Source organism: Saccopteryx bilineata, chromosome 2 (assembly GCF_036850765.1).
Source record: "Saccopteryx bilineata isolate mSacBil1 chromosome 2, mSacBil1_pri_phased_curated, whole genome shotgun sequence".
NCBI lineage: Eukaryota > Metazoa > Chordata > Mammalia > Chiroptera > Emballonuridae > Saccopteryx > Saccopteryx bilineata.
In genome coordinates, this window is record NC_089491.1 from 226,024,986 (window position 1) to 226,044,408 (window position 19,423).

General features: G+C 38.1%; 1 protein-coding gene across 8 annotated transcripts in view; it reads right to left on the reverse strand.

The window, feature by feature from the left end:
• The window catches only part of DYRK1A (dual specificity tyrosine phosphorylation regulated kinase 1A), a 268,791-nt gene that overhangs the window by 44,677 nt on the left and 204,691 nt on the right, over positions 1 to 19,423 (reverse strand). For 7 of the 8 annotated variants that reach the window (XM_066259377.1, XM_066259376.1, XM_066259380.1 and 4 more), the window contains 2 exons: positions 8,882 to 9,078; positions 1,764 to 1,883 (listed from right to left, as the gene is read on the reverse strand). In XM_066259377.1, coding sequence (XP_066115474.1) covers positions 1,764 to 1,883; positions 8,882 to 9,078 — 317 coding nt within the window. The remainder of the gene's footprint in view (positions 1 to 1,763; positions 1,884 to 8,881; positions 9,079 to 19,423) is intronic. The other variant, XM_066259381.1, reaches the window with a different exon arrangement.

The following is a 19,423-nucleotide window of genomic DNA, read 5'->3' on the forward strand; positions in this document are numbered from 1 at the left end:
CATATGTGCCTTGACCAGGCAAGCTCAGGGTTTCGAACCAGCGAGCTCAGCACTTCCAGGTCGACGCTTTATCCACTGCGCCACCACAGGTCAGGCCCAATGTAAACATTTTAAAACTAAGGTATGCTTTAAATACATACAATGAAGTGACACAGATCATAAAAGTGTAATATGAGGGATTCTGAAAAATATGTATCTGCTGATGTAATCAACAAATGCCAAACAAGATAAAGAACATTTTCATCTTATGTTCAAGTTCCCTTGTGACCCTTTCTAATTAATCTCAATTTTATATTTGATCATTAGGCAAAAGATTTTATAAATATAATTTATATAAAGTGGTGGTTTGCTAACTTGCTAAAATGTCCAATTTTTAAGCCTGTAATGAGAAATAGCTACGTCCTTTTCCCCAATATTAACAGCCATAAATCTTGTGGTTGATTACAGATTGGGTTATTTTCCTTATAACTGTTTTTCTTACAAAATAGTTTCTAAGACCAGAAAAAAATAATAGGTAAACTAGGCAACAATTCAAGTAATTGGTAATAACTTTGAGGAAATCATAAATTAGTTTTCACAGAACAGCATTAGAAAAACTCTAGTTTACAAGATAGCAACACAGTTAAAAACAGGCTTCAACTAAGTTATTGTTAACAGCTTAACAGTAGCTTTTTAAATTTACCAGATAATAACAAATTGACATTAATAAATTGTTAAAAATTTATCAGATCTTTTCAGATGATCAGAAGCTAGTTTGGCACATCTTTTATAACACATTAATTGTGTACAAGACTCAACTCAGAAATATTCCTCACTGCATTCACTCTAATCTTGTCACATTAATATATTAATATTGGCATTAAACAGCATCAAGCTGCTATAAAATTTATACATATATAAGAACATCTTTTTAGTTAAATGGCTCTGAAGCTGGTTGAGAATAAGCCTTTAATGTGAAAAGATGTAGGGCTCACATTGGAAGAGAAAAAAAAACACAGGCATGTCCACTCTTCTCCAGAAAAGCTCAATGAATAATTCATTACAGAGCTAGAGTTGAGGCTAGAAGCAAGTGGCAATCAAGCCAAGGAGCTAAGATACTAGAAAAATAATTAGTGGCAGAGTGCCAAGTTGGCAAATGAGTAATTCAAAGTACTGCCCATGTTTTTTATCCTACCTACTTCCACACAAAAAGCTTTCAGATATCTTACAATAAAAAGACACAGATAAAACAGTAACAACAACAAAAAAACCCACCAAAATTTAAAAAGATAATTTAAAACCACAGAAATACAGATCAAATAAACTAGGCCAAATGCCTGTTAACTGGTTATTAAATATATCTCAGAGCTTCCTGACATCCATGGCAAAAGTAGAAACAAATTTATAAAAATTTAATCAAAATTCTATCATCAACACTTTTATATTGTCACTATACCCTCACCCTCCCCTTTCTTGTTTTGGAAAAATATTATGGAAATGATAGCTCAGCATTAATTAAACACAACTCTGAAAATCTAAAAAAATGAGGAAGTTATCCAAGAGTTATCTTAAATTTTTTGCAGCCCTTGTTAGTATAGCTTTTCTTTTACATAATTATATTGCCTATATATAAACATAAACTTACCAGTCTTCACAAAAAATCATGAATATTACAGTTGCTGGGGTAAAAAAAAAAGTTTAGTATGTTTACATAGCTCACAAAATAATTCCCCCCCCTGCTCTATTGCAAAAGAGATGCTGTTAGAACAACTCAATAATCTTACCTCATTAATATGCTTGTAAGTTTTAATCAAGTCAACGGAGAGTTTTCTCAGCGGAGCAGTTGCTGGATCACGGAAGGTTTGGGGCATCCGCCTCTGTAACATGACAATATCAGGCATCACCTTAAATAGACAGAAAAGACTAGCACTTTAACTATACTGTACTGGTATCAAGTCCCTCTTCTGTAACCTGTATATATGTATTTGTCTAAAAAGGCATCTACGTTAGAAGATTATATGTTCTCTCTATTATCTCTTTCAACCTATTTCCACTGAAGACAACCACTGAACAAATCAATGAAATTAGCAAATATACCCAGCATCCCAAGACTTCAATCCTGTTCCCCAAATTAAACAGTGGGATTACAGACAAACCCCTGGCCCAGGAGATTCACATGATGCTGCCCAAAAGGGCTTCTTCGTCATACAACTAGCCCAACCAAAAATTTCTTCTGACATTCCTAAAGCCTGGCCTAGTTCATGACAGTCAAAAACAAACCTAACTTTTGCTTCCTAAAACAGGACTTCTAGACCCAGTTGATACCACAAAGCAAGCTGGCCATGGAGCAGGAATGAAGCCTGGTGCTGCAGCAGTACCGCTTCTAGCTCCCCCACACTCTGCCCTCTGACTAGCATCGCCTGTGAGCAAGACTGAAATCTGCTCTCATTTCTTCAACACAATTGAGTACAACATGCCCTCCACATTCCCTTTCCAACTGTGTTACTTGCCGTTGTACCTGACAGACTACACATTTATACACTTACTGGTTTTGGGTTTTCTCCTTCTCCTTCCACTACAAGGCAACTTCCTAAGGACAAGAATTCTTTTGTTCAACACTGTATTCCTTTTGCCTCAAACAGTACCTGGCATATAGTAGGTGTTTAGTAAATAACTGAATAAACAAATGGATCCATAATACCAATCCATATCCCTACTTACAATTAAACTGACCACAAATACATTCCACAGGACACCTTAAAGGTAATGAAACATTCTTTTTAAACCTCATTTCAACTATATTCCCTTAACCCTTCTCACCCTCAATCTTAAACCACATCTCTTTCATCATCCAACAGGTAATCAGAGTTCAACTGTGAGTTTCCTCCTAGACTGGGGTGTAAACAGGTGCATGACCGTGCTCCGCACAAACAACCAAAAAGTCAGCAGACAGCAAATCACTAGCCCTGCTGTTCGCTGCCCACTCTTCCACCATGGGTCATGACGAAAAGGGTTCCCAGCAGGGCTTTTTGCATTCAACGGGTCTCCACAACCAATTAATTAAATCAAGGTACACATGGTCGTCACCACTAGCCATCCTGGGGTTCCATATAGACATGTATGCTAGTCAAATCCACTGAGTCAGACCACTGGTGCAGTGCAGCCCCTCTCAAAGGATACTCGGGACAATTTGAAGAGCACAGAGAAGTAACCACATCATACAAAGCCAGACTTCACAGAAATGTCTGTAGTCTTGGGATAAATAACCAAGTTTTATTAAAAAAAAAAAAAAAAGGAAAAGGAGGGTTATTAGGTGACTATAGACAAAACAAAAAAATCACCATCCCTGTGGTATAAAAAGACAGATTATTACAGCAGTCACCTAAGTGTACTTTCTCTTTAACCAATATTAACATTAATCTCCTCTGCACCTATACTCAAACTCTAAAAGTTGTCCTCCACATGGTAAATTCATGGAGTAACTGTTAATAATTATCTCTTCTCATGATCCTCTCCTTCTTAAAGTTCCAACTAAGGTTTAAGGAGAAAAAACTGCCAGTGCTTACAAATATCAGAAAAGACAGTAAGAACAAGAAAAACTGATTAATTTTTCTAATATAGTTTTATTTTTCTAAATATAAATATATAGTAGGTACAGCCAGAATCACAGAATATTCTCTTCTTACACTATTCCTTAAAGACTTAATTAAATAACTAGACAGTAGACAGTATCAGTACTAAGCATGTCAGCTGTTGTGCGAATGAATGCTGTAAGCATACAAGGTAGTAAGAGCTTTCCAGTAACATGTTTCCTTATTTTTTCAGACCCTGGCATTATTTTCATGCAGTTAATTTACTCAGCAGGAACCTGCTCAGACTATTGGAATACAGCCTCTCTGTGAGGTTTCACAAAATCTGAACCAGTGAAACATTTCATTACCACTGTAATAAAACTGGTAGAAGGGAAAACTTCAAAACAAATGTAATTAATAAATAATAATAGTAGTAGCGAGTATTTCCCATACATTACATTTTGAGCATGTATGTCTGTCTCTACATGTCTCCCATGCAATCCTCTCAACAATCTCAGAAGAATAAGTCAGGTTCCTGTCACCATTTTACAAATGAAAACCTGTGCCAGTGGTGTAAAATTACTTAATAAAGTCCTACAGCCAGTGAAGAATACAGGTGAGATGAGAAGACCTGAGGCAGTCTCACACTGAACCTCACGCTCTGAACTGTAGCACAAGGCCAGGAGCTCCCTTAGGCCTCTTTCTACCCTCTTGGTTGAATCACTTTTAGGCTATTCACTGTACAAAAAAATAGAATCATGCATAACAAATACCAATAAAATAAGCATATGCCTTTACTAAAATTATTTATGTACAAAACCGTGAATGAGTTTAAGTTTTCAACTTGTCCATTTACAATTCCATTGATATCTCAGACATCTGACAAAAGAACCACTGACTACATCTTTCCAGGACTAATTATGCAACCTCAAAACAGCAAAATCACACAATCCAAACAAAAAGAAATCTTAAATGTATATAGCACATAACATAAAATTGGGTACAAATATAATTTTTTTTTACAGGAACAGAGAGAGTCAGAGAAAGGGATAGATAGGGACAGACAGGAACGGAGAGATGAGAAGCATCAATCATCCATTTTCCGTTGTGACACCTTAAGTTGTTCATTGATTGCTTTCTCATATGTGCCTTGACCGCAGGTCTTCAGCAGACCGAGTAACCCCTTGCTTGAGCCAGTGACCTTGGGTCCAAGCTGGTGAGTTTTCTGCTCAAGCCAGATGAGCCCACACTCAAGCTGGCGACCTCGGGGGTCTCGAACCTGGGTCCTTCCACATCCCAGGCCGATGCTCTATCCGCTGCGCCACCGCCTGGTCAGGCCAAATGTAATTTTGACTAACAATTTTTTTCTGCATTCAACATGAGGGTATGTGTGCTTGGCATCGCACAAAATATTGCTAATCACTTCCACCACTGGCCAGACACTGCCTTCAAACCCTGATTGACTAATTTTAATTACCTTACTTTTCTTATATACCTATGGCAACAGAAGTTGACTATCTCAGGGACATCTGTATAAATAAACCAGATATGTTCTGTTCACAAAAAAAATTAGTCTTCAGATCAGAATGTATTTCACTGCTCCAAATAGTGCCCTTATACAGAGTAGGTGGTCAAAATTTATGCAAAGAACAAGTTAATTTCTACAAACTAAGTAACACTCCCTTCACTAACTTTCATTGTAATAATCATGTTCAGTAACCATATTTTGTTTCAATACTGTGTTGCCAATAAGCACAAATCCAGAATTAGAAAAACATTTTTCCTAATACTCAGTTACAAATCTACGTAAGACTCAAGGCCAGCTCTATGCATTTGATGTTTTCTCCACTTCCTGCTTCTTACAGTCACAAAGTCAGGAGAATGTACAGTAATGTAGTAAGCTCCTTTCTTCCCTTCCACAGCTGAAAGAAAGCCAATAGTATTCAGAAGACCCAAAATCTCACCAAGCTAAAGCTGGCAACCACCTCCCACACCCCAGTCCCTAGAGTAGGAAGTTAATGAGACTTCCTCATGCTGTCGCAGCTATCTGGCTGTGGGAACCAGAAAAAGCCATACCTCCAGGAATGCTCAAATCTCTTGATCTTTCTGTCTCAAGATACAGACCAAGAAACAAAAGTGTCTCCTACTTAGATCACTATCAAAAGCTAGTAAAATCTTTTTTTTTCTAAAAATATTCCACAGAATCTTTGCTTAAAAATTGTTGTCTATTAAATAATATCTATTCCATCCATTTTATTTATATTGACCTGCTATTTTTATGTATAATACAGAATTAAAAACACTATATTCCACCTTTTTCCTATTTTGAGTTATGAAAATTTATTCAGATAGTGTATTTAATACATACGCAGAGTGCTGGTTTAGTCTAACTACAAAAGGTACTGTGAAAACTCTTAACAGCCCAGGCTCAGCATTTCAAACACCAATCATATTTTTTGGCACTTGCCTTTACTACATTTCTCATTTCCTAAATTTATCTTTACAACAAAAACGTTTAAACTTGTATGAAACATTAACTATGAAAAATAAAATGTTCAAGCTAGCTCACTTCAATTTACTTGTATAGTAAATCTGATTTTTAAAGGACACTGATAGGATGATGAACATGAAACAATGGAATCAAGTAATGAAATTATAGAATTGCAGAGCTGGGGGTGGGGGAGGGTCCTAGTCTGAAATCCCAATCTTACACTTAAGCACTAGCTAGGAAGGGTTCAAGCAACCTGACTCAAGTCATACAACTAGACCACACAAAAACCTTGAACCCACATTTTATGACTTGCAGCCCATGCCGCACAAAAACCAAGTTTTAGTGGTAACATTTCAGTTATGGGAAAGATCTCTTTCTTTAAATTCATAAATGTATGGGATTTAGCAGAAATATTTAGCTGAATATTATTTTGATATGTTGAATATATTATAATTAAGATAGTCTTTTACATTATATAAACCTTTAAAAATATTTTACAGATCAAAATGAAAATACTAAGTAAATTATCTCTTATTTTAAAATAATCCACAAATAAGATGTTCATTGTATCTAAAAATAGGTACTTTGCTAAATTACCTACTATAATAACCATAAAAATAACTTGAAAGGACTGGGATTTTCCTTATCCCTCCACAGAGGCTGGGTGTTGGAACTCAAGGAGCACTGTATGGAAGAAGAAAGCAGCCTGGGCTGGACCCCCGAGTCTCCGCTCATACAATTGAAGCAGTTGGTCCAATCAGTTGAGAAGCACAGGCATCCTGCCATATAGGCTGCTTCTGAAGTGGGAAATGTATCCTAATATACTTTATTTCTTTTTCTTTTTTTAAGATTTTATTTATTCATTTTAGGGCAGAGGGAGGATGGGAGAGAGGGAGATGGGAAGAGAGAGAGTGAGGGCGATAGAGACAGGGAGAGGAGGAGATGGAGAAAGGGGGAGAGAGGGGGAGAGAGAAAGAGAGAGGGGGAGAGAGGGAGAGGGGGAAATATAGAAAGGGGAGAGAGGGGAAAAGATAGGGAGGGAGGAGTGTGTGAGAGAGAGAGAGAGAAGGGGGGAGCAGGAAGCACCAACTTCCATATGTGCCTTAACCAGGCAAGTCCAGGGTTTCAAACTTGTTACCACAGCATTCCAGGTCAATGCTTTATCCCCTGCGCCACCACAGGTCAGACAACTTTGTTTCTTTTTCTTTTTTTGAGAGAGAGAGAGAGAGAGAGAGAGAGAGAGAGAGAACACGCGCGCGCACATGACAGAGACAGACACAGATAGGGACAGAGATGAGAAGCATCAATTCTTTGTTGCAGTACCTTGGTTGTTCATTGATTGCTTTCTCATATGTGCCTTGACGGGGGTGGGGTGGGGGTGTTACAGTAGAGTGAGTGAACCCTCGCTCAAGCCAGCGATCATGGAGTCATGTCTGTGATCCCACGCTCAAGCCAGTGATCCCATGCTCAAGCTGGCAACCTCAGGTTTCAAACATGGGTCCCACTGCGTCCCACTCTGACGCTCTATCCATTGTGCCATCGCCTGGTCAGGTCTACTGTTTCTTAAAAATACAATGCAGCCTGACCAGGCAGTGGCGCAGTGGATAGAGCAGGGGCCCCCACACTTTTTACACGGGGGCCAGTTCACTGTCCCTCAGACCGTTGGAGGGCCAGACTATAAAAAAACTATGAACAAATCCCTATGCACACTGCACATATCTTATTTTAAAGTAAAAAAACAAAACAGGAACAAATATAATATTTAAAATAAAGAACAAGTAAATTTAAATCAACAAACTGACCAGTATTTCAATGGAAACTATGCTCCTCTCACTGACCACCAATGAAAGAGGTGCCCCTTCCGGAGGTGCGGTGGGGGGGGGGGGGGGCGGATAAATGGCCTCAAGGGGCCTCATGCGGCCCGGGGCCATAGTTAGGGGACCCCTGGGATAGAGGGTCAGAGTGGGACACGAAGGACCCAGGTTCAAAACCCCAAGGTCGCTGGCTTGAGCACAGGCTCATCCAGCTTGAAAGCAGGCTCACCAGATTGAGCGTGGAGGTCACTGGCTTGAGTCCAAAGGTTGCTGGCTTGAGCAAGGGGTCGCTGGCTCTGCTGGAGCCTCCCAGTCAATGCACATATGAGACAGCAATCAATGAACAACTAATGAGCTGCAACAAAGAATTGATGCTTTTCATCTCCCTTCCTGTCGGTCTGTCCCTATCTATCCTTGTCTCTGTCTCTGTCACAAAACAAACAAACAAAAAACCACACATTTATATTGTGTATATGTATGCATATCAAGAGATTTTAGTATTTACTCTCTTAACAGTATCTATTTTATGGAAAAGTGCTGAATTTCTAGCCTAAATATCAAAATGAACAGCATGGTTAATTTGCAATACATTTTTTCCTTTTAATTTTAAGGAATTTTGTACTTGTTTTTATACATGTATAAACACTAGTTTATAAAAGCATAAAATCAGTTCTATACATTTGCCGTAATGGACTCTGACTTGCTCCCCTTATAGTTTACAGTTTTCTATTTAACCACCTTTCCATAAAAATAAGCTTTTAGTTTCTATTACTTAGAAATAATTTTTCCCTGTCATAGAATGAGATAATGTAATTATGTTTAGTATGTTTTAAGTGAAATACATATTTAAAAAAAAGAAAAAAACCAATGAACTCTTTAATGCAAACTCCTAAACACTGTATTTTGTCAATACAGAATTACACTTGCATGTGAAACTGAAAACCATTAAACCATTTTGCCAATTTACAATTTTAAGGAATAAACTACCATTCCAACACATAGTTTCTGATATGTCGTGAACTTACCTGGTTAGTTAGAGGTTGCTGAATCTGGTCAGAATAAGATAAGGCAGAAACCTGTTGGTCACTTATATTTGGCTGGCGACGGTCACTGTACTGATGTGAATGGGGCATCTGTCCAGCCATCTGAAGGCCAGCAGCATGGAATGAAAATGACGGTGCAAGCCGAACAGATGAAGGTTTGCATGCTGAAGTCTCTCCTCCTACAAGAAGACAACAATGGGGGGGTCAGAGGATGTGCTTGAAGACTGAGCTTTCTATCTTTTCACCTATATCTGATATTCTTTAAATAAAGACTTTAGGATGTTCAATGACATTAAAAAACCCCAAAACTAAAAAAAAACAGTATGTCAATCAACACAACAGTTATATGTTAAATGGTATAAAATTTAGTGATTAAAATGAGTATCTATAAATCTGTATTGAGAAAAATATTAAATCTTTTAGTAAAGCAATAGAAATAATCTTTAATACTTATTTTAACATGATACTTTCATCAATTGAGAACCATGAATTACATAAATAATCTTCAAATTCTTGTGAAGGGCCTTTCCAATGGATCAAGTTCCTCAGAACCACCAATTCAAAGGATCATCACTAAGATGCCGCTCTGCCCACCAGGTATATGGCATTTGACATCCCCGCATCCTCCACCCAGATGAAAGGTTTGTCCTAATCGTGCTCACCACTGACACAGGTAATTAAAGGTTGAGCATATGATATACAAAAACAAATCCACAGAAGGATAGATTTCTCTGGACTCTTCCAACAGTCCTAAGAGAAGGTAGACCTGCCAAGCTCGCCACAAGAATGAATGGTCAGTAATTACCCCACAGGCAGGCTGGGATCACCATCCATGATCTTGATTTTCATTGTAAAAATAAAAAACACTTTTGGCCCAAAGAAGTATTCGGTAGCTAACTAATAAAAGTTAATTCTTCTTTAAAGAGGGAAAAAAATCCTTCCTATATTCAACCAAAGTTGCAATGACAGACTAAAGCCAAAAGGCAATCATAAAACCGTGGTCAAAAACTCTAGACCAGGCATACTTGTGCTTGTCTTCCTTAATAAACCAGCTCTCTCTCAGTACACAAAAGAACATACTTTTGAGCACTAGGGTACTTTTTCTAAAGTCTGCTTTTCTTGAGATATACAAAAACATGGGCAAAATGGTGACAAGCATGGATTTTCAGCCAGCTGCTGCAGACTGAAACTTCAGCTCTGCACTTACCAGTTGTGTGGCCCTGTACACCTAATTTCCTGATAATGATATCCACCTCAAAGGCTAAAGTGTTTTAATACATGTCAAGTACTTAGAACAGCTCTGGCAACTAATACAAGGCTCAGTATCAGCTGCAATTACTGTGCTGTACAGTAAAAGATGATGTGAGGTGGTGCCCCTTCTTGTGGAGCATTCAACCTGTACTTCAATGCTGCACAGATTCTGCAAACAGAGAACAAATTAAGTCTCACTTCTTTTCCTACCACAGTGGATGACCTGTCTTCCACCCAGTCCACCAGCATCAAGCTCTGGCAGTCTAGATCAGTGGTCCCCAACCCCCGGGCCGTGGACTGGTACCAGTCCGTGGGCCATTTGGTACCGGTCCACAGAGAAAGAAATAATAACTTACATTATTTCCGTTTTATTTATATTTAAGTCTGAATGATGTTTTATTTTTTAAAAATGACCAGATTCCCTCTGTTACATCCATCTAAGACAGTGGTCCCAACCTTTTTTGGGCCAAGGACCAGTTTAATGTCAGAAAATATTTTCACGGACCAGCCTTTAGGGTGGGACAGATAAATGCCCAAAATAAAATTATGTGATCGGCATAAAAACTGTGGTATTTTTAAATATAATTGTCAAACTTACAAAACAAGCATCAAGAGTGAGTCTTAAGACGGATTTAACAGAGGGAATCTGGTCATTTTTTAAAAATAAAACATCGTTCAGACTTCCTGACACTTGTCTCAGTCACGTGATACATTTATCTGTCCCACCCTAAAGGCCGGTCCGTGAAAATATTTTCTGACATTAAACCGGTCCATGGCCCAAAAAAGGTTGGGGACCAATGGTCTGGATGATAAGAGTCTTCTCCTCCACAGATCATCTCATGCAAACATCCACCCAATTTTGCTGGTTCCACCTCCCATAGAGAGCAGTCCAATACAACCTCTTCCTTTCCCTCCATTACACCATAACTCACTTAGATGACTCAACAAATTCCTCAGTTATTTGTCTTTCTCTACCCATCTGCAACATTGTAGTTCAATAACATGACTGCAGTGACCTTTCTAAAAGCAAATCTTGTTTTATACCCTACTTGAGTATCATCTGCCTTAGCATTGTTTTTATTCCTTTTTTACCCATTATTTCATCTTTTTTTTAGGATTGCTCTTAGAGCTTAGCTTGTCTCCCTCCACTACAGCATGCATGAGGCCCTTAGCTGACCCACAGTACTTGATTAATATCTGCTGAATATGTAAAATTATAATGTTCCTATGATGGTAGACAAGATAACTTCTCTAAACATTTCATTACTCAAAAAACACAGTCAATTCAATTATGTAGAGTGACTCTGATCCGTTAAAACAAAACAAAACAAAACAAAACAAAAACTAGAAATTTGTCCTAAGGAAATAGGGGTCGGAAACCTATGGCTCGCGAGCCAGATGTGGCTCTTTTGATGGCTGCATCTGGCTCGCAGACAAAACTTTAATAAAAAAAAAATAACAACATTAAAAATATAAAACATTCTCATGTATTACAATCCATTCATTTCCTACTGCTCATGTTCATGGTTGCGGGTAGCTGAAGCCAATCACAGCTGTCCTCTGGGACAATACCAAATTTTTATTGGATAATGTGTAACATACATGGGTCATTGTATGGCTCTCACAGAATTTCATTTTAAAATATGTGGCGTTCATGGCTCTCTCAACCAAAAAAGTTCCCAACCTCTGATGTACACAAAGATAGTAAGAAAGAATGTTTTATCTTAGTACTCTTTAACAGCAAAAAATTTGGAAACTTAAATGTCAAATAATGGGGGGAGGGCTTTAAATCTGCATTATTAAAAACACAAAAAAATGGGAAGGAATATAAATAGCTCTTGTAAATAAACAGTAAAAAAACTGAGGCCCTGCATGACAAAATAACTTAATCATTCTGGGTCTTAGTTTCTCTGTCTGTGGAACAGAGGTATTATGACACTAACTTTATTCCCTTAGGTTTGTTATGGAGTTTAAATGGGATACCACAAGTAGGAATGCAGAATGTAACCTGGTAAAGAAAAGGTGCTTTTAAAAATATTACCTCTGTTTCTATTTTCAATGCCATTATCATACACCACGACTAAACTTATTTATTATAATATAGAACAAGTACAAAAATCATTAGTATATAACTTAAAACAATTATCATCATTTAAATCTGTGTATCAAGTGGGGAAAAAAGGGGCCACCATCCTTAAAACCCCTCACACAACACTCTATGACCCTTTCCAATCAATGCCAAATTCCCTCTTCCCAGAAAGTATCTTGATCTCCAAAACCATATTAATTTAACTTTCTATCAATGGGTCTCTACACTTAATGTTATGCTTATAAAGTGGTTTATTCATTATTGTTAGAGTATCCTATTATGTGAACATATGTCAACTTGTTTATCCATTCTACTTTTGATTGACATTTGTATTATTTCCAGTTCAGAGCTAATATGAATACTGCCACTAGGAAGATGGTTAAGAGTTTTTGGTATACACAAAGATGATGTTCTGTTGTTTTTATAGTTAAAAGAAAATCTCATCGCTAGCAGTTCATGAAATTCCCTCTGCTCTACTCCTTCACCAACACTTGGAATCATCACCCTTTCTAATTTCAGTCATTACAGGAGGTGTGTAGTGGTACCCCACTGTGATTTTAACTTTCATTTTCCTGGTATGATCGTCTTTTCATTCATTTATTAGCCATTTGGATATCTACTTATGTGAAATACCTATTCAAGCTTGCTATCAAAAAACTTTTCACAACCCTGGCTGGCTGGCTTAGTGAACACGCATCAGCTGGCACATGGACATTTCAGGTTCAATTCCTGTTAAGGGCATACATGAGAAGTGATCCTCTGCTTCTCTCCCTCTTTCTCTACCTCTTCTCTCTCTTCCTCTCCCATAGCCAGTGGCTCGATTGGTTTGAGTGTCAGCCCCCAGTGCTGAGGATAGCTCAGTTGATTCAAGTACAGCCCTAAATGAGAGTTGCCAGGTGGATCCTTGTCAGGGCACATGCAGGAGTCTATCTCTCTATCTCCCATGCTCTCACTTAAAAAAAGAAAGAAAAAGAAAACCAAAACCATTTTTGCACAAATTTCTAAAATTAAAAAATTCTATTTTTAAAACATATTTTAGATATGACCCCTTTATTGCTTTAGAGTTGGCTGTGTTCTTTGAAAAACAGCATTAAGAGATGATGCCAATCTCATCACCTTTGCTTTAGAATTAGTACATTTGATATCTGCTTAATTCTTTCCTTGTACCAAAGTCATGAAAACAATTGTTTTCTTTGACGAGTTTTACCATTCACATATATATTACTCACAAAAATCAAGGAATATTCTATAGCTACATATTCATTTTGAAATATCTCCTAATTTTTGCGAGCAGTATAAATAGGCAATACTCTTAGGTTTGATGTTTATGTATGCAACAGAAATCTAGTTGACTTTCCCTCCAAAATAAACATCCAGCTGACCCACAAATGATTATTAAAAAGACAAACTTTTCCCACTGCTTTGCAATGTCATCTTTATCATAAATCACACGCCCATAGGTGCTTGGATCTGTTTTTGGATTCTCTATTCCAGGGGTCCCCAAACTTTTTACACAGGGGGCCAGTTCACTGTCCCTCAGACCGTTGGAGGGCCAGACTATAAAAAAAACTATGAACAAATCCCTTGCACACTGCACATATCTTATTTTAAAGTAAAAAAACAAAATGAGAACAAATACAATATTTAAAATAAAGAACAAGTAAATTTAAATCAACAAACTGACCAGTATTTCAATGGGAACTAGGCACCTCTCACTGACCACCAATGAAAGAGGTGCCCCTTCCGGAAGTGCGGTGGGGGCCGGATAAATGGCCTCAGGGGGCCATTTGGGGACCCCTGCTCTATTCTATTCTACCGAATACAGATTTAGCTAGATTTCTTATATCTCTGTACAAGAACCAGATACTGTATAAATTATGATAGCTTTAAAAACTCTAATATTTAATAAAGAATTTTGTTCTTTAAAATGTTTTAGCTATTATTACCCCTTTGCATGTCTATATATGATACATTTTAGAATTAGCTCAACAAATTTACCAAACACACACAAACCTATGCTGGACTTTTGACTACACTTGCGTTGTCTTTACTGAACAGCACTGTCTAACAGAGGTCTGCACTGAGGGTTTATCTACACTATCTAACAAGTAGCTACTAGAACAACTGAGCACTTTAAACTTTAACTTTTTCCTTCTCAATCCTTATTCTTCCCCTTGACTTATTCCACTTGCTGGGACCTCTAGAACTGTGATGATTAGAAGAGGAGAAAACAGGTACACTGTCTTATTCCCCTACTCAATCATCCAGCATGGGTACAATCGAACTCAAGGATACAATCAAAAGGATAGACAGAAATTTTGTGATATCCAGATTGCCTGATTACTATTGTTATAACTATCCTCCTAAAATATTTCATTTTCTGAATCAAGATCTAGTTAATTGTGTGCATTAAATGCAACAAGCATTTACTGAGGGGAAACTATGACATTGTTTCATGGGGGTGACAATGGTTCTCATGATCTATAATAACACTTCTCAAACCTTAATGTACTTACAAATAAACTTTCAATCTTCTTAAAATGATATATTCTGCTTCAGTAGACCTAGGGCAGGGCTTGAGTCTACATTTCTAACATGCCACCAAGATAGTATCAATGATGCTTTGAATACAATCTAAAAAACAATTACGGTTCGCCCTGGCTGGTTGGCTCACTGGTAGAGCGTCGGCCTGGCGTGCAGAAGTCCCGGGTTCAATTCCCAGCCAGGGCACACAGGAGAAGTGCCCACCTGCTTCTCCACCCCTCCCTCTCTCCTTCCCCTTTGTCTCTCTCTTCCCCTCCCGCAGCCGAGGCTCCATTGGAGCAAAGATGGCCTGGGTGCTGGGGATGGCTCCTTGGCCTCTGCCCCAGGCGCTAGAGTGGGTGGCTCTGGTCGCAACAGAGCGACGCCTCGGAGGGGCAGAACATCGCCCCCTGGTGGGCGTGCCGGGTGGATCCCGGTCAGGCGCATGCGGGAGTCTGTCTGACTGTCTCTCCCTGTTTCCAGCTTCAGAAAAATACAAAAAAAAAAAAAAAATTACGGTTCACCTAATTAAAATTAGCTATTTTCTAGCTAATACAAGTAGCAGATAATTCAAAAATATGCTAGATTCTGACTGCACAATACACTACAGGGCTCCCCCCACCCTCAGTAGATCACCTTCTTAGTTCAATGAAGGGTGTGTGCTTTCTTTTATAAAACTAATACATATTCCCATGCATAAGGGTGATACGCTGAGTGAAAAGTAGTCTTATTTCCTTTTTCAAATTTTCTCTAGGTAATCGGAATATAGGTTAACTAGAAATAATTTTTCTCACTTGTGGGACTTCCTCTCTCTAGCTAAGCCTCCAAGACAAACTAAAATGACAATTTCTTGTCAACCTGATTTTATTAAGCAAATCACCATGGTTTCTATTCTTACTAAAATGTCTATATTCCCTCAATTCAAATGTTAATGAGAAAAAAATGTCTTAGTCCGTCCAATAATAGAGATGATAACAAAGTATTAGGTTGGACTATCTGAAATTGCTGATATTAGACCTCCTTTGGCCTACAAAACTTAAAATTCATATGGTTTAACCTGGTATCCATCATATATATAATTCTTATTCAATTAAATTTATAATTAGCTCTAGTAGTATTTTATTTAGCCCAAGAATGTATCACAATACATGTAGTATCGCGGACACTATAATTTAATAATGAACTTATAATATTTAATTCAAACCTTTCTTTGCAATTATTAACTGGAGTTCAATTTCAAAATAGTACTTTAAATTTCTTCCAAAGAGTAAAAAAGGCAAGCTGGAGAAAAGTATATAAATGTGGGGTCCTATCTGCATTTTTTATATCCTTCTGAACTGTATGAACCTTTTTTTTTTTAATCATAAACATGTTTCTATAGCTTGTTAAAAGTTCATAAAAAACTTGTTGGTAAATAATTAGCTCATTACATAAAGGAAGTAGCTTTCTCACCTTATTAAATTACTATATTCTAGCAAGAAGCTCTAATAACTAAAGACCATAACACTAATAGAAATTAGCATTGATTCCACAGAGGAACATTTCATGCACATATCTCAGAGAATGGAAAATGGTAAGACTCAAAAAGGAAGTAGCAGACGTGGAGGAAATGTCAAACAAAAAAGCCTGGTGAAGACCCTGAATGCAAATAATTGCCATTTGGTTCTGGAGTAACACCCACATGTAGCTAAACTTGTAGGTAACCTGGATTTCTTTTTGTTAATAAGCTGATAGGGGAACCATCCTATCAGTATTATTCCACATTAGATTTTAGAAAGGAAGAACAACATTAAAGAAGAAAAATAGGGCCCTGGCTAGTTGGCTCAACAGAAGAGCATCACCCGGGCATGTGGATGTCCCAGGTTCGATTCCTGGCCAGGGCACACAGGAGAAGTGCCCATCTGCTTCTCCACCCTTCCTCCTCTCCTTTCTATCCCTCTCTTCCCCTCCCACAGCCAAGGCTCCATTGGAGCAAAGTTGGCCCGGGTGCTGAAGATGGTTCCATGGCCTCCAGCCTGGCGTTAGAATGGCTCGGGGTGAAAAGGAGCAACACCCCAGATCGGCTGAGCATCGCCCCCTGCTAGGTATGCCAGGTGGATCCTCGTCAGGCGCATGAAGGAGTCTGTCTCTCTCTCTGCTTCCCCACTTCTCACTTCAGAAAAATACAAAAATAAAGAAAAATAATAAAGAATAAAAATAATTCAAGTTAATTAAAAGTATGGCATCCAAATGTAGAAACTTACAAAGTCAAGCTTTGGGACAGAATCTCCTTAAAAATAAGAAGCTTATATGGAAAGAAGCTGGCGAGCTCCCTGGCAATAAAACATACCCATAATGAAAGAGGGGTGAAAAATGTTAAAGGAACAGCCAATTGCACTTTTAATGATGGCTGGAAATAAAGGTACACAATTAAGAGAGCAACTGAATTTAAGTCCATGAGTAAACTTTGTTCATCATAGTTTCATTCATAAGTACCAAGAACAGTGCTTGGCACATGGCCTGCATTCAATAAATATTTGTTCAATAAACTGAATCCATCAGTAATAGTTAGAATGTGAAGAAATGGTTGAAAAGGAAGGGAGGAAGCTGAAGGGGATAAGGATAGAAGTATTTTTTTTTTTTTGCATTTTTCCGAAGCTGGAAACGGGGAGGCAGTCAGACTCCCGCATGCGCCCAACCGGGATCCACCCGGCATGCCCACCAGGGGGCGATGCTCTGCCCCTCTGGGGCATCGCTCTGTTGCATCCAGAGCCATTCTAGCACCTGAGGCAGAGGCCACAGAGCCATCCTCAGCGCTCGGACCATCTTTGCTCCAATGGAGCCTTGGCTGCAGGAGGGGAAGAGAGAGACAGAGAGGAAGGAGAGGGGGAGGGGTGGAGAAGCAGATGGGTGTTTTTCCTGTGTGCTCTGGCCGGGAATCGAACCTGGGACTCCTGCACGCCAGGCCGACACTCTACCATTGAGCCAATCGGCCAGGACCAAGGATAGAAGTATTTTTAAAATTAGGGCTCATGAGTCAGAAATAAATAAGTCTAATCATAGCACAGGCAAGATACTGCTTACCAGTCTATTTTTCTTACTCATTTTTATATCCCAAGCACACAGCTAGGGCCTGGCTTCACAGATGTTAAATAAATATACTGTAAGGTTCAACTATGTCATGATTCTGTAAATTAACTGATGATAAGAACAAATAAACTGATTTATTACCCTCTTAAAGTGCCATTCTAGTTAGTGGCCAACACATGTCCCTATAGAACATGTGAGTATACACACACACACACACACACACACACACAAAACATCTTTAAAATGATAGAAAAAAAGACCTTTAACCTACAATTCTATATTCAGTGAAAACATCTTTCAAAAATGAAGTTAAAACATTTTTGAAGACAAAAGTGCAAAAATTTATCAACAGCATACCTATACTCATAAAACGTTTACAGTTCACAGAAGGAAAATGATATAAGACAGAAACTACATGAGATCTACATAAAGGTATAAAGACCACCAGAAATGGTAAACATGTAGGTTAACAGTAAAGACATTTTTCTTATCAATATTCTTTTAAATAATTGTTTAAAGCCAAACTAACCATGTATTGTGGAGTTTGTAACACACAAAGGTAAAATACGTGACAGACACATCATCAAGGACAGGAGGTAAAAGGAGAATAAAGGATGGTATCACTTCAGGATGCCTGTGGTAAGTTCTCAAGCAATCACGGAAATCAGACAGACAGACAGACAGACAGACAAACTAATGAACCACTAGATACAAAGTGGAATACTAACTGTACCTTAAGCACTACAAAGAATCATCATGATACTCTGAGACTAGTGTGTATATATATATATATATATATATATATATATGCATGCATTTTAGTCACATTATTTAATAAGCACATATTATGTTTGAGGTACTTACTGTATTCTCAACTAGATTACATAAAAACTTAACTCTACAGTAAATGGATTTTAAACCCCTTCCACTATAAAAGACAAACCAAATTCTTACAACTAAAATAAGAGGTCAAGATCCATAAATAGTCATGGATCAAGACCTAACTTGGGGCCTTCCCAGGCAGTAGTGCGGTGGATAGAGGGTCGAACTGGGACACTGAGGACACAGGTTCAAACCCCAAGGTCACTGGCTTGAGCATGGGGTCACAGACATGACCCCATGGTTGATAGCTTAAGTCCAAAAGGTCGCTGGTTTGAGCAAGTAGGTCACTGGTTTGGTTGGAGCCCCCTGGGTCAAGGCACATATGAGAAAGCAATCAATGGACAACTAAGGCGCCACAACTATGATTTGATGTTTCTCATATCTCCCCGTCTTGCCTCTGTCCTTCTCGCTTTAAAAAAAAAAAGGACGGGGCGGGGGTATGAACATACAATATGGTATACAGAGATATGTTGTAGAACTGGATACCTATAACCCATATAATTATGTTAACCAATGTCTCCCCACTAAACTACAAAAGAAAAAAAAGATCTTATTTTTAGTCACAGCATCTGGATATAAAAAAAGACTAAAGTAGTCACCCAAGATATAGCTACTGGATTCCATAAATTATTATACTGTACACAGTATAACATGTAATATGGGTCAATTTATTATTTTCCCATAATATTCTAAAATTATAAACTACTTTT